Genomic DNA, 16096 nt, shown 5'->3' with positions numbered 1-16096 from the left:
TGGATCGTGACATGTTAAGATACCTGGAATGAATTATGTCAAGTGCAGCATCTTCTAAACAGAAGCCTTCCTAAGTTAGATTATTTTATTTATTGTTACCTCTGATGGCATTTATTCTGTGTGAATGTGGACTGGACGTCTCTAACACAGTTAATTGAAGAGATTATATATCTACCTCTTTCAACCTCAACCGTATAAGGAGACTTTAAATGCGAACATTACGACGCCATATTTGTTTATACAATATGATACTGTAGTGTTCATGTGATGTGTTACGACTGTGAAAGGATCCTGTGACCACTGGAGGTACTTTATCTTACTTAATTTATGTTTACTGCTAGATACAAGTTCAATTTTTGTCAAAACAGACCAAGTTCTGAAATACTGTTTTGTTTTCTGCACTAGACAGTGTCACAACTTCCTCCAAAGAAATCGTAACACAACACAAACACACAAATGCCATATTAACAGATGTATATCCACCTGATGGAGGTTTTAACCTTTGAAACGCGTCGTGGAAACAAATAAACAGTGACTGGTAACAGTAAACTTATTGTTTCATTTAACGTATAAGGAGAACTAAAACGTAGGAGGGGGACAAGGGAGGGAGGGAGGGGGGGGGGGCGTTGGTGCCTCTGACTTCAGTGATCCTGAAGTAAGGGTGGTGCTTCCTGTAACTCGGGAACAGCAATTGTAAGTTATAGACACTGTCTAATGAAAGTTTTTAGCGGAAAGCAATGTGTTGCCGCGCAACGTTTAGGGGTGGACACACGTGTTAGAATTCTGTTCTATCAAAAATAAGTTTATTTTATCTTGCTCTAGCTGTGAGAGGCGAAAAGTACGTGTCCAAACTACTGTATTAGGCACAATGTGAAGTATGGTCGGTCAGATGCGAACGAAGTTATTTTTCCGGTTCATTTCCAACAAAGAATGTTTTTGTTACTGCTTACAGTGAGTATAGAGTGTCTTAGAAATCTTAGAAATCACTACTGATTACGTGCCTCTAACTATCGATTTAACAATTGTTACTTTCACAGCTGAATTCCCATTTGTTTGAAACAGGACGGAAAACATGATTTTCAAACGTGTGCAACAAAAACCTGGCGACCGATTTAAAATAAGCCTCTTGTAGAAAGTCCCGCACTGAGCTAATTCCACATCACGAGACAAAATCACACGATCATGTTTGCCTCAAGTAATTTCTAAAAAGAAAAAGCGAGACACGATCAATGGTTAATGATCCTTAGCTAACTGAATCAAATTTGAAGTATTTGTGCAGGAAAGAAAACTGCAAACCCGAAGCTTGGTTTGAATACCACAGTGATTTATTAGACATTTTGCTCTTTAACATGTATGCCCTTGGTATTGTACATTTGAGCAGACCTAATACCTTTACATCTGAACCTATAGTCAAAGAGGACTTCCAACCACAGAACAATTGTAATTTTTCAAAACTAGGAACTATTGTTAGAAGTTAACGAAGAGGCGGACAAAAACTAAAACCGGACCTTTGAATCTGTAGTCAGAGCAGAAATTCATTCTGCAGTACGGTAAACTCCAAATCAAGTTATTCTGAAAAATATCTGATGAATCTTTAATCTTTTCCTATATCCATACCTATTCGTTATAGTTTCCAGACCAGTTGGAGTTGCATAACGAAAAAAAGTAGCCTTCCTGTTTGTGAAGATGGGGGTTTCACATTAAGGCTTTTCACAAGAAAATCGGTCGCGACGCTAAATGTAAACGTCCATGGTTGTCGGTATAATGCAGTTTCAAGCATCTTTATGACATGTTTATGAGGCGGTGTTAGTTGGTCTGCAGTGTACTCTGTCTCTACAGTGACCAGCTGTTTCTGTGGAAAGTTTGACTACGCATATTAGCAATTTTGATAACACTAATGCTGACATGCTATCGAATGCTTGATACGATCGGTGCACTGGGCAGAAACTGTCAGTAAGTTAGTAGATAGAAAAAATATTAAAATATTCACCACTTGTTCGAAAACTTTGCCGTTTGAACATCTTGGTGAAAACTAAATGGTGTGTTGGGGGGTCCCTTCAACCGAACTTTGTACATATATTCCTTACCGTCGGAGAAAAATTTCTGTACGATAAGAACGACCTACCTATCACAGTTCCTCAGATTTGAGAAGCGTGAAAAACTGCCGCGTCATGCATGAAGATTTAATTCATTCGTTCTTTACTATTTAAGACACTCCTACAACAGAGGCCACTTAAGGAAATCGCTGAAACCTGACAGCGCTTTTGATAGCTTCCAACAGCTAATCGCCAACGGCGGTAGGCGAAAATAATAGCCAATTATAAGAGTTATGAAGAGGCGTTGCCAAATAGACGTTTACAAGATCGTATTGTAGACACGCGAAGCAGATGTACTTACACATTTGTAAGCTTTGCACATTTCTTTGTACGATTGCTTCATAATTCAAGGGCGATTTCACGAAAACATATAAATGGAACGTCTTCAATATTACACTACGAACAGCTCAGTTTTGGTTTCCATTCCTAATAAAAATTGGCAAAAAATTACCCGGTCAATACCAGGTTTCTCAGCTGGTTTGTAAATAAAGCCAAGAATGAAAAAAAAAAGCTCTAACATGTAAGGCACTCACAAACAGTATAATAATTTCTGCCGTCTCTACAAGTTCTGGACAGATAAAGAGAGGATCTTCTAGCTGAAGAATAGCGGAATCACCACTTGCATAAGCGTATAATACTTGTTACTTGACTCACCTGTTGTAAGCGGGAGGCGGTGCCTGTTGCTGCTGCGGCGTCTTGGCGGCGTTAGCATTGCAGGCGGCGCCTTTGAGGTCGCTCACGTTGACGACGGTGTGCTGGTTGGTGCCGTAAGATGATGTCGTCGTGCTCTGCCGACCAAGACCAACAGCTGTGAGTACCATGCTAATCTGCCTCCACCGAGCGTACCACAGTATCTGGCGGGAAGGAAGCCGCTCAGCAAGCGGGAACTCGCGATATCTCGCGCAGAACTTCGCAACTACTTCCTTCCGGCGACGCTACAGCGGTTGCATGTCGATCAACAAGACTGTGGCGCCGCCGCTCGTCTTGTGTTTACATGGCCTAGCAGCGGTATTTGTATTTGCAGGTACGGCAAGTGTATTAGACGTACGAACGCTTGGGTATTGTTACTCTGAGTATTGTCTCGCTACATGACAGCTGTTTACAAGAACTATGCTATTACGTTTATTTAAAACCACCAAACCCGGCAATGCTACGCAATGGCTAAAAATGTATGGTGATTGCATATACATCCTAAAACTTTGTTCCCCTTCTCTCTGCCCATCTTCTCATCACCCCTCTCCCCCCCCCCCCCCCCCCCCAGCTCTTTGTGCATATATTACAAAAAATATAGCGTATGTCCGTCCAAATGTTCATTAAAACATCATGTAAATATTGGAGGTAAATCGGTCAAGAACTTCTCCAGATTCCTGGTAACTACGCTTCCGCTTTACTTATTACAAAAATGTACAGCCTATGTCAGAAAGTTTGTTAGATTGTCCTGTAAAGCCGGCCGGGGTGGCCGAGTGGTTCTAGGCGCTACAATCCGGAACCGCGCGACTGCTACGGTCGCAGGTTCGAATCCTGCCTCGGGCATGGATGTGTGTGATGTCCTTAGGTTAGTTAAGTTTAAGTAGTTCTAAGTTCTAGGGGGCTGATGACCTTAGAACTTAAGTCCCATAGTTCTCAGAGCCATTTTTGTCGTATAAAAACTCGTAGTAAATCGGTCAAGAACTTTTCGCGATTTTCGGTAACAAGTTTTTACCTCTTGTAGATTACACGTGTATTTGTATGGTATGTATATGACTGTCAAATTGAACGCGATAATTATTTTTATTTTTTTTAATACCAAAGCCATCATTACCATCGACGACTACGAACATTAAAAAAATAAAGGAAAAGAACTCAACCAAATCGTTCGAGTCCTTTTTGAGGTGGTGATCTTTCACAATACATTTTGATTTATGATTTCTACAAAAAAATTTATTTCATACTACCTTGTCGTACCAGTTACGAACACAATATACAGGGTGTTTCAAAAATGACCGGTGTATTTGAAATGGCAATAAAAACTAAACGAGCAGCGATAGAAATACACCGTTTGTTGCAAGATGCTTGAGACAACAGTACATTTTCAGGCGGACAAACTTTCGAAATTACAGTAGTTACAATTTTCAACACCAGATGGCGCTGCAAGTGATGTGAAAGATACAGAAGACAACGCAGTCTGTGGGTGCGCCATTCTGTACGTCGTCTTTCTGCTGTAAGCGTGTGCTGTTCACAACGTGCAAGTGTGCTGTGGACAACATGGTTTATTCCTTAGACAGAGGATTTTTCTGGTGTTGGAATTCCACCGCCTAGAACACAGTGTTGTTGCAACAAGACGAAGTTTTCAATGGAGGTTTAATGTAACCAAAGGACCGAAAAGCGATACAATATAGGATCTGTTTGAAAAATTTTAACGGACTGGGAACGTGACAGATGAACGTGCTGGAAGGGTAGGGCGACCGCGTACGGCAACCACAGAGGGCAACGCGCAGCTAGTGCAGCAGGTTATCCAACAGCGGCCTCGAGTTTCCGTTCGCCGTGTTGCAGCTGCAGTCCGAATGACGCCAACGTCCACGTATCGTCTCATGCGCCAAAGTTTACACCTCTATCCATACAAAATTCAAACGCGGCAATCCCTCAGTGCCGCTACCATTGCTGCACGAGAGACATTCGCTAACGATATAGTGCACAGGATCGATGACGGCGATATGCATGTGGGCAGCATTTGGTTTACTGACGAAGCTTATTTTTACCTGGACGTCTTCGTCAATAAACAGAACTGGCGCATATGGGGAACCGAAAAGCCCCATGTTGCAGTCCCATCGTCCCTGCTTCCTCAAAAAGTACTGGTCTGGGCCGCCATTTCTTCCAAAGGAATCATTGGCCCATTTTTCAGATCCGAAACGATTACTGCATCACGCTATCTGGACATTCTTCGTGAATTTGTGGCGGTACAAACTGCCTTAGAGGACACTGCGAACATCTCGTGGTTTATGCAAGATGGTGCCCGGGCCACATCGCACGGCCGACGTCTTTAATTTCCTGAATGAATATTTCGATGATCGTGTGATTGCTTTGGGCTATCCGAAACATACAGGAGGCGGCGTGGATTGGCCTCCCTATTCGCCAGACATGAACCCCTGTGACTTCTTTCTGTGGGGACACTTGAAAGACCAGGTGTACCGCAAGAATCCAGAAACAATTGAACAGCTGAAGCAGTATATCTCATCTGCATGTGAAGCCATTCCGCCAGACACGTTGTCAAAGGTTTCGGGTAATTTATTTCAGAGACTACGCCATATTATTGCTACGCATGGTGGATATGTGGAAAATATCGTACTATAGAGTTTCCCAGACCGCAGCGCCATCTGCTGTTGACAATTGTAACTACTGTAATTTCGAAAGTTTGTCTGCCTGAAAATGTACTGTTGTCCCAAGCATATTGCAACAAACGGTGTATTTCTATCGCTGCTCGTTTAGTTTGTATTGCCGTTTCAAATATACCGGTCATTTTTGAAACACCCTGTAGATGCGACACAAATCAAAAATTTGTGCCGTGTGGGAAGTGGAAAGGAACAGAATAAACTAGCCAGCAGCGACATGTGACGCTATCTACCCGTGTAGGGACTACGATGTTATAAATCATACGTATTTCAACAATCACAGTATCGGAACCCCCTGCGTAAATATTGGGTTTTGAGCAGAGGTTCCTGTTGTTAACCGCTTCAAAATTATTAAGAACTTGAAAACGATAGAGCACACTGGGTAAATATGGGTTTTCGTAGGGGATGAATAATGTAACCATGGAATTCACCATGAACTGAAAAAAGAATTTCGTGACACTTTCGTTGTGTTCGGCAACTCACAAACAGTGAGTGAAACATCAAGAGAACAATTTTTCTTAACTTAATCTTACAGTAAGAACATTTAATCTTTGTTTCGAAAATGACGCTATTCAGTTCTGTACATTCTCATTACACATGGAGATCTGGAGCATTACTCGGAAAGAGTAATGTTATAATTCCTCCCGACAGAAGTTTTCCCGTCTATAGAGCTGGTTCTAAGCAGGCTTTGATAATAAGGTCAATCTGGATTTCTTTCGCCTTTGGTCTCCAAGATAGTTATGACAGAAAGTTGAACCTTAATTTCCATGCCTTACTTGCCGGCTGTAAAGCCAGGCAGCCTTCCGTACAAATTGTTAACACGTTCGTAACAAATTTTATTTGCAGTTCGCACCCTACTAAGCACCTGGAAGGGATGTGATGTAATATCGCAGTTTTATTTTGCGCTTCCAGCGAAACTAAATCCATGTACATACGTGTTATTTTAAATTTACTATCTGGGTGCTCTAGTTTTCTCCCTCTTTACGGAGACGGACACGGCACCAAATAAGTCCATTAGCTCATTGTATTAAACACCTGTTTAAAGATCTCCACTATTAATAGTTAACCGCCACTGCAAGCGACATAACCTGTTTGATGCTATTTGGCGGAAATCAATTAAAGTAAAATCTATTTGCGATGTTTTATTGCAGATCTGAAGATGGTCATCCTTGACCGAAAACGATAGTCTAAGGACTAAACGTTTTATGATCATTCGCAGAAATAAAAGAAATTCCATTAGAAAACCTACCTACCGTCGTATGAAGAGCGCATGCTCGCAGCCGCGTTAAATTTTCGTTCTCGAAGCTACAATAAATAGGTGAAAAGGATACTACTTCAGTGATTTATATGTTTTTTAATCAGACCAGAATTTTATATTCCCAGAATTCAACAAAACACCAGAAGTGAATATAAGTTGTTCTTTATGATTCCCTCGCCCATGAAAAGAGGCGACACGGCCAATGAATTGTTTAAAACTATTTAACGTGAACTCAAGGCATTACCCAAATCAAACAATATAAAATATAAATTTGCTGAACTAGGAGGGGTTCATAATAGAGAGTATACACAGATGTTAACGATAAGACACAGTATTAAATGGTTCGTTTACATTATTAACACTGAGCGAGGTGGCGTAGTAGTCAGACACTGGAATCGCAATCGAGAGGACGGTAGCTCAAATTCTCGTCCCGTCAACAAGATTTAAGTTTTTCATGATTGTACAAGTTGCTTAAAGCGAAAGCCAAGGCTAAACTTTACAACTGGCCAACCACATGCTGCGCTTGTTCGCGTTACAGATGTTGGAAATGTGTCTTTACGTCAATATGGAAGCAGCCAAAGGACAGCAGTTATCTACACTCCTGGAAATGGAAAAAAGAACACATTGACACCGGTGTGTCAGACCCACCATACTTGCTCCGGACACTGCGAGAGGGCTGTACAAGCAATGATCACACGCACGGCACAGCGAACACACCAGGAACCGCGGTGTTGGCCGTCGAATGGCGCTAGCTGCGCAGCATTTGTGCACCGCCGCCGTCAGTGTCAGCCAGTTTGCCGTGGCATACGGAGCTCCATCGCAGTCTTTAACACTGGTAGCATGCCGCGACAGCGTGGACGTGAACCGTATGTGCAGTTGACGGACTTTGAGCGAGGGCTTATAGTGGGCATGCGGGAGGCCGGGTGGACGTACCGCCGAATTGCTCAACACGTGGGGCGTGAGGTCTCCACAGTACATCGATGTTGTCGCTACTGGTCGGCGGAAGGTGCACGCGCCCATCGACCTGGGTCCGGATCGCAGCGACGCACGGATGCACGCCAAGACCGTAGGATCCTACGCAGTGCCGTAGGGGACCGCACCGCCACTTCCCAGCAAATTAGGGACACTGTTGCTCCTGGGGTATCGGTGAGGACCATTCGCAACCGTCTCCATGAAGCTGGGCTACGGTCCCACACACCATTAGGCCGTCTTCCGCTCACGCCCCAACATCGTGCAGCCCACCTCCAGTGGTGTCGCGACAGGCGTGAATGGAGGGACGAATGGAGACGTGTCGTCTTCAGCGATGAGAGTCGCTTCTGCCTTTGGGCCAATGATGGTCGTATGCGTGTTTGGCGCCGTGCAGGTGAGCGCCACAATCAGGACTGCATACGACCGAGGCACACAGGGCCAACACCCGGCATCATGGTGTGGGGAGCGATCTCCTACACTGGCCGTACACCTCTGGTGATCGTCGAGGGGACACTGAATAGTGCACGGTACATCCAAACCGTCATCGGACCCATCGTTCTACCATTCCTAGACCGGCAAGGGAACTTGCTGTTCCAACAGGACAATGCACGTCCGCATGTATCCCGTGCCACCCAACGTGCTCTAGAAGGTGTAAGTCAACTACCCTGGCCAGCAAGATCTCCGGATCTGTCCCCCATTGAGCATGTTTGGGACTGGATGAAGCGTCGTCTCACGCGGTCTGCACGTCCAGCACGAACGCTGATCCAACTGAGGCGCCAGGTGGAAATGGCATGGCAAGCCGTTCCACAGGACTACATCCAGCATCTCTACGATCGTCTCCATGGGAGAATAGCAGCCTGCATTGCTGCGAAAGGTGTATATACACTGTACTAGTGCCGACATTGTGCATGCTCTGTTGCCTGTGTATTTGTGCCTGTGGTTCTGTCAGTGTGATCATGTGATGTACCTGACCCCAGGAATGTGTCAATAAAGTTTCCCCTTCCTGGGACAATGAATTCACGGTGTTCTTATTTCAATTTCCAGGAGTGTAGATACGTCTCTATGCTACTAACATACAAATTAATCGCATTTTGTGGAATGCCCTTGCTCCACATTCTACTTTTTCCATATATTGACGTCTCTGTCATTGAGATACACTATGTGATCAAAAGTATCCGGACACCTGGCTCAAAATTACTTACAAGCTCGTGGTAGCCTCCATCGGTAATGCTGGAATTCGATATGGTTTTGTCCCACCCTTAGCCTCGATGACAGCTTCCACTCTCGCAGGCGTTCGTTCAATCAGGTGCTGGTAGGTTTCTTTGGGAATGACAGCCCATTCTACACGGAGTGCTGCACTGAGGAGAGGTATCGATGTCGGTCGGTGAGGCCTGGCACGAAATCGGCGTTCCGAAACATCCCAGAGGTGTTCTGTAGGATTCAGGTCAGGACTCGGTGCAGTTCAGTCCATTACAGGGATGTTATTGTCGTGTAACCGCCATCCCCGAATTGCTCTTCAACAGTGGGAAGCAAGAAGGTGCTTAAACGTCAATGTAGACCTGTGCTGTGATAGTGCCACGCAAAACAACAAGAGGTTTAAGCCCCCTCCATGAAAAACACGACCACACCACAACACCATCGCTTCCGAATTTTGCCGCTCGACCGTGAAATTCAAATTTTGTCACCTCCCGCCTAACTGTCATAGTACCTGCAGTGGATCCTGATGCAGTTTGGAATTACTGTTTGATGGTCTGGATAGATCTCTGCCTATTACACATTACGACTCTCTTCAACTGTTGGCAGTCTCCTCAGTCAACAGACGAGGTCGGCCTGTACGGTTTTGTGCCAGACATGTCCCTTCACGTTTCCACTTCACTATCACATCGGAAATTAGACCTATGGATGTTTCGGAGTGTGGAAATCTCGCGTACAGACGTATGACACAAGTGACACCCAGTCACCTGACCACGTTCGAAGTCCGTCAGTTCCGCGGAGCGCCCCATTCTGCTCTCTCACGATCTCTAATGAATATAGAGGTCACTGAGATGGAGTACCTGGCAGTAGGTGGCAGCACAATGCACCTGATATGAAAAACGTAATTTTTGGGGGTGTCCGGATACTTTTACTCACATAGTGTATATATAAACGTATGTATAGGCCACTTGCGCCTTCTACATTGAAATGCTGTTAGTGATTTCGTATGAAATAAGACTCTTGATTACGGTTATAAAATTATACGAATTACTGGCGGTATATGGTTGACCCTTTCAGGATTTTCTGCTTTTGCAGCGTACAGGCGTTTCAATTTTTGACATACTAGCTAAGTACTTGGTGTTACCCAGCTATGTATGTATTCCAGTCTTCTATTAGTCCATTTCCTCCTTCCTCATCTTTCTGTCCATCTCCTCCCTTCCCTCCCTCTCAGTCTGTCTCTTCCTCAACCTTTCTCGGCCCACCATCTCCTCTCCTAAATTTGGAATATTATTAATAATTTCGTCTCGTAGGCGGAATATTCGTTGTTGTGACAGGCTGATCTGTAGCATAGCCCGAGCTCTACGCTAGTTTAGTACTGATAGTTCCATTTACCTCCATTTTGTGCTCAATTTCCAGCCGTGATCAAAAAGTCAGTATAAATTTGAAAACTGAATAAATCACGGAATAATGTAGATAGAGAGGTACAAATTGACACACATGCTTGTAATGACACGGGGTTATATTAGAACCAAAAAAATATAAAAGTTCAAAAAATGTCCGACAGATGGCGCTTCATCTGATCAGACTAGCAATAACTAGCATAACAAAGTAAGACAAAGCAAAGATGATGGTGTTCTTTTTGCAGGAAATGCTCAATATGTCCACCATCATTCCTCAACAATAGCTGTAGTCGAGGAATATTTTTGTGAACAGCACTGTAAAGCATGTCCGGAGTTATGGTGAGGCATTGGCGTCGGATGTTGTCTTTCAGCATCCCTACAGATGTCGGTCGATCACGATACACTTACAACTTCAGGTAACCCCAAAGACAATAATCGCACGGACTGAGGTCTGGGGACCTGGGAGGCCAAGCGTGACGAAAGTGGCGGCTGAGCACACGATCATCACCAAACGACGCGCCTCTAGCAATATGGGGTGGTTTTTTTTTTTTGTTCTAATAAAACCCCATGTCATTCCAAAAACTGGTTCAAATGGCTCTGAGCACTATGGGACTTAACATCTTAGGTCATCAGTCCCCTAGAACTTAGAACTGCCTAAACCTAACTAATCGAAGGACATCACACACGTCCAAGCCCGAGGCAGGATTCGAAACTTCGACCGTATCGGTCGCGTGGTTCCAAACTGAAGCGCCTAGAACCACTCGTCCACACTGGCCGGCTATCAATCCAAGCATGTGTGTCAATTTTTACCTCTCTATCTACATTATTCCGTGGTTTATTAAGTTTTCAAATTTATACTGAGTTTTTGATCGCCCGGTATATACCTGCAACAGAAACGCCAAAATGCTCAAAACCAAAGAAAGAAAACGCAGTGGTAAATTATTTATTACTTGTTTATCTGCTCTTGCATGCGAAATGTTTTCCCCCGAAAATTTAGTTCGATCGCACACTATAGCCTTACAGTAATATTTGTCTTGTGATCGAAACTAAGAGAGCTCTACATCATTGGCTTTACATCTCAGCTGTTTTGTCTCACGGTAGGCGTCACCAACATACACTTTCTGTAACTTGAAGGAGGAATGAAAGATAAAGGAAGGAAAAAAAAAGGATTACCGAAATCAGCTGCATCAGAAATTTGTGCGCCATCAGCGGCGAAAAGTGAAGATGTGTCCGTGGAAAGAAGGATTGTCAGTATGCTTCTGTGTGGGCTCTAAACTCTCTGATTTTATTCTCATGGCCTCTTAACGAGATTTACGTAGGAGGGAGCAATATACTGCTTGACTCTTCGGTGAAGGTAAGTTCTCGAAACTTCAACAAAAGCCTGTACCGAGCTACTGAGCGTCTCTCCTGCAGAGTCTTCCACTGGAGTTTATCTATCATCTCCGTAACGCTTTCGCGATTACTAAATGATCATGTAACGAAGCGCGCCGCTCTCCGTTGGATCTTGTCTATCTCTTCTATCAAGCCGATCTGGTACGGATCCCAAACTGCTGCGCAGTATTCAAGCAGTGGGCGAACAAGCGTACTGTAACCTACTTCCTTTGTTTTCGGAATGCATTTCCTTAGGATTCTTCCCGTGCATCTCAGTCTGGCGTCTGCTTTACCGACGATCAACTTTCTATGATCATTCCATTTTAAATCACTCCTAATGCCTCTCCCAGATAATTTATGGAATTAACTGCTTGCAGTTGCTGACTTGCGATATTGTAGCTAAATGATAACGGATCTTTCTTTCTATGTATTCGCATCACATTACACTTGTCTACATTGAGATTCAATTGCCATTCCCTGCACCATGCGTCAATTTGCTGCAGATCCTCCTGCATTTCAGTACAATTTTCCATTGTTAAAACCTCTCGATACACTACAACATCATCCGCAAAAAGCCTCAGTGAACTTCCGATGTTATTCACAAGGTCATTTACGTATATTGTGAATAGCAACAGTCCTACGACACTCCCCTGCGGCACACCTGAAATCACTCTTACTTCGGAAGACTTCTCTCCATTGAGAATGACGTGCTGCCTTCTGTTATCTATGAACTCCTCAATCCAATCACACAATTGGTCTGATAGTCCGTACGCTCTTACTTTGTTCATTCAACGACTGTGGGGAACTGTGTCAAACGCCTTGCGGAAGTCAAGAAGCATGGCATCTACCTGTGAACCCGTGTCTATGGCCCTCTGAGTCTCGTGGACGAATAGCGCGAGCTGGGTTTCACACAACCGTCTCTTTCGAAACCCATGCTGATTCCAACAGAGTAGATTTCTAGTCTCCAGAAAAGTCATTAAACGCGAACGTAATTGGCTGTCTCCGCTGTTGTCACCCCTCTATTGATCTCAAACAGAAGAATACGTCGAAAATGTTCCAATTTCTCCATATGGCATTCCATTTTCTAGCTTCCACAACGCCACTTACTATCTCCAAACGACAAAATGACAATATGTAAACTCAAATAGCAACAGTGAACTACAAATAAAAAATGAAATCGATAAATAAATCCATAGAAATGGGAATACCAACGAGGAAAATAGAAACGCTACGAGTTTATGCACTAACTTATTATAAAAGTTTCGCCGACGCCCCCTGGTAAAGCCTAAATCATATGGATCCCCTCGTGTACGTTTCTCAAGTGTCTTAAGCATACGGTCTCTTCGCCTTTGTGTGACCAGACGGAGCATGACACCCACCTAGAATGAACGTCTCTTCCACTAGATCAACATTCGGTCCAGTTTCATTAGAGGTGTGGGTCAGCATTATTTGGCGACCTCGGGCCGGGGAAGCGTGTCAGCTGTGACGCACTCGCGTGTGAGTCACGGGGGCGTGCGCTGCAGCGCCCGTTGGCCGTTCACCGGCGCAGACTTTCACCGTTGAGAACGAGCGGACCTCGCGCCGGACGTTGCACGCCGCACGCCAGCGGCGTAACGAGTGAGCGAGTTACGCGCGCAGTGGCCGCCCTTGGCGTTCAGACGCTCGCGCTGCACGTGCTAACTTCCGAGAGTCCTCGACCACGGACACGCGAGCTATGTTGAGCTTCCAGACTGACTCAATGCATCTTCGTGCACCCTACTCTCTGGAAAAAAAAGAGGGGGAGAGAGAGGAGAAGAAGAAGAAGAAGAAGAAGAAGAAGAAAACGACGGACCACGAACGAACTCTCTAAATTGATCGGTAATCGGTAGATGAAAAATGATAACAATTTTAGAAAAATTGGATGATTTATTCGAAAGAAAGAGCTTCACGAATCGAGCACGTCAGTAACGTGTTCGTCCACCTCTGGCCATTGTGTAAGCAGTTGTTCGGCTTGGCATTGATAAAGTTGTTGGATGTCCTGAGGGAAATCGTGTCAGATTCTGTACAACAGGCGCGCTAGATCGTCAAAATCCCGAGCTGGTAGGACGGCCCTGCTTATATTGCTTTTCCAATTGGACGGCGGCGTTGCTTGTCAAGGTGTGGTTTGGCATGCACGAAGGCAAGCAGTGGAAACTCTCGCTATGTGAGGGTGGGCATTATCTTGCTGGAATGTAAGCCCAGGATGGTTTGTCATCAAGGGCAACAAGAAGGGGCGTTGAATATCGTCGATGTATTCTTGTACTGTCGGGGTGCCGCGGGTGATAACCAAAGGAATCCGTCTAGGAGAAGAAATGCCACTCCAGACCATCACTCCTGATTGTCGGACCATATGGCGGGTGACATTCAGGTTGGTATCATACCGCTGTCCGATGCGTATCCAGACACGTTTTCGGCCTGGAATCTCATTGATTCGAGTTGAATTGTCTACAGTGTTGATCGCGTTTCGAATCGAGCCGTGAGGACCGGCGAAGAAGTGGATACACACCCCAGACAATGGTGGGATATCAACCTGACTGTCACTCGCCATTCTGTTTGAAAGATTCCAGAAGTTTTCAAAACTGGTTCAAATTGCTCTGAGCACTGTGGGACTCAACTTCTGAGGTCATCAGTCCCCTAGAACTTAGAACTATTTAAACCTAACCAACCTAAGGACATCACACATATCCATGCCCGAGGCAGGATTCGAACCTGCGACCGTAGCGGTCGCGCAGTTGCAGGCTGTAGCGCCTAGAATCGCTCGGCCACCCCGGTCGACCCAGAAGTTTTCACTTGGCTTACTGTGGCATACTCTTGAATTCTTTTTGTTCTGAGTATGTCTTGAATTTATCCACATTTAAAGAGAACAGCCATTCTTGACGCAAGTGGAAACAGTGGCAACTCATTGTGCTTTTCCTTACGGTCATGTAGCGGCTAGAGTTCACTGTAGAAAACAGCATCGTCATTGCGTAATATGGTTGTGCTGCGTAAACGCTGTCTGATAAATCACTTGAGAAAATTAACGGTCCTATTCGTTGGAACACATCTGATGTTGCTTTAGCTTCAGCTGAACAGTCCCCTTTCTGTATATCCTAATGGGTTTTATTAGAGAAACATCTTTCGAGCCGATCGCATTCCGGTGAAGACATTGCGTAAGCTTGTGATTTGGATGTTAGTCGATAATAGCACATGCCGAAAATCTGTGAAGATAGAATCTACTTTTTCAGCTGCATCTACTTGTAACGACGTGCCGAGTGTAAACTGTTCCGAAAGAAAGTGTGCCCCTTTGCGTGCAGTATTCTCTTCTATGAATTAAACTCTACGCCCAAGTTTTTCGATGAAAGTTGACTGCAGCACTTTTTCCGTAGTACATTAAACCACTCCCTGAATTTTTGTTTACATACCAGAGCGACAATTTTTTAATGATAATGCAGATTTACTTTAATTTTTCCTAACATTTATCTTTTTAAAACTAAACTAATTCATTTTACTTCTGCAATGTCAATATTTCATTTGTTGAAATAATCAGCAGTTAGTTACACAAAAGAAGTTTTATTCCCTTACCAGTTTCTGGTAAAGGTTTAACCTTGCCGTTCTTTGCTAACATCAAAAGTAAGAACATGTATGCAGCATATGGCTGTGGTTTTGTTGATGGCCACATCATTATGCTACATACTTATAGTAATTTTTTACACTCGTAAAGAATGTGATAATTATAAACTTCTGACTAAGAGCACTAGGTGCCTGAAGTCTGGAAAGGAATAAAATTTCTGATGTGCAACTGGTTGCCGATTATTTCAGCAAATAGAAATACAGTTGCCCAGGGTAGATAAAGTACTCGACATTTTGATTGAAACGTTTGATGGCTATTTTCAGTGCTTTGCGTTGCCTCTTGCTTACTTTTCTAATCAAATCATCGAATTCTGACATCGATTTTGCATACGCGTCGTATTGTCCTTCAGTCACTGGAACCGTTCACGTATCGCCCACAAACATGTCACGTCGTTATGACTAACTCAATCATCTGACATCACCAGCACACAGCCTGATATACATGATAAACTGATATAATGAGAGATAGGCTACTTCTGCGCATTATTACTGATTTGTGTTGTCGGTAATATGATTGAGCTGCAAATAAACACGTGGCTCTGCTGAAATAATTAGCGTCGGAAAAGTGGTTATAGACGTGAGAGGTGAACATCAGCTATGGATGTGTGAGAGAGCCAATCCATGCAGTAAACTGATCACCTTCAAGATGATCGATGTTGGTACTGGTATGCAAGGCAATGTTTTAGCGATATCTTGCCGTGTCGCAGGCCTCGTATGAAAATATTAATCACTGCGATATAACAAAAGATCGTCGCCAGTCATAAAGTCAGGCTCACAGGAGAAGATATTCTTCTAGCACGAGGCAAGTTCTCT

The 16096-nt window shown here is 44.1% G+C and overlaps 1 protein-coding gene across 3 annotated transcripts in view; it reads right to left on the bottom strand.

Annotated features, from left to right (window-relative positions):
* LOC126268194 (proton-coupled amino acid transporter-like protein CG1139) overlaps positions 1 to 16096 on the bottom strand; it is a 1364918-nt gene that overhangs the window by 16669 nt on the left and 1332153 nt on the right. For all 3 annotated transcript variants that reach the window (XM_049973808.1, XM_049973810.1, XM_049973809.1), the window contains one exon: positions 2751 to 2884. In XM_049973808.1, the coding sequence (XP_049829765.1) occupies positions 2751 to 2884 (134 nt within the window). The remainder of the gene's footprint in view (positions 1 to 2750; positions 2885 to 16096) is intronic.

Source organism: Schistocerca gregaria, chromosome 4, assembly GCF_023897955.1.
Source record: "Schistocerca gregaria isolate iqSchGreg1 chromosome 4, iqSchGreg1.2, whole genome shotgun sequence".
NCBI classification, from domain to species: domain Eukaryota; kingdom Metazoa; phylum Arthropoda; class Insecta; order Orthoptera; family Acrididae; genus Schistocerca; species Schistocerca gregaria.
Note: the sequence above shows the minus strand (reverse complement) of the source record. Positions and strands in the feature narration are given on the sequence as shown.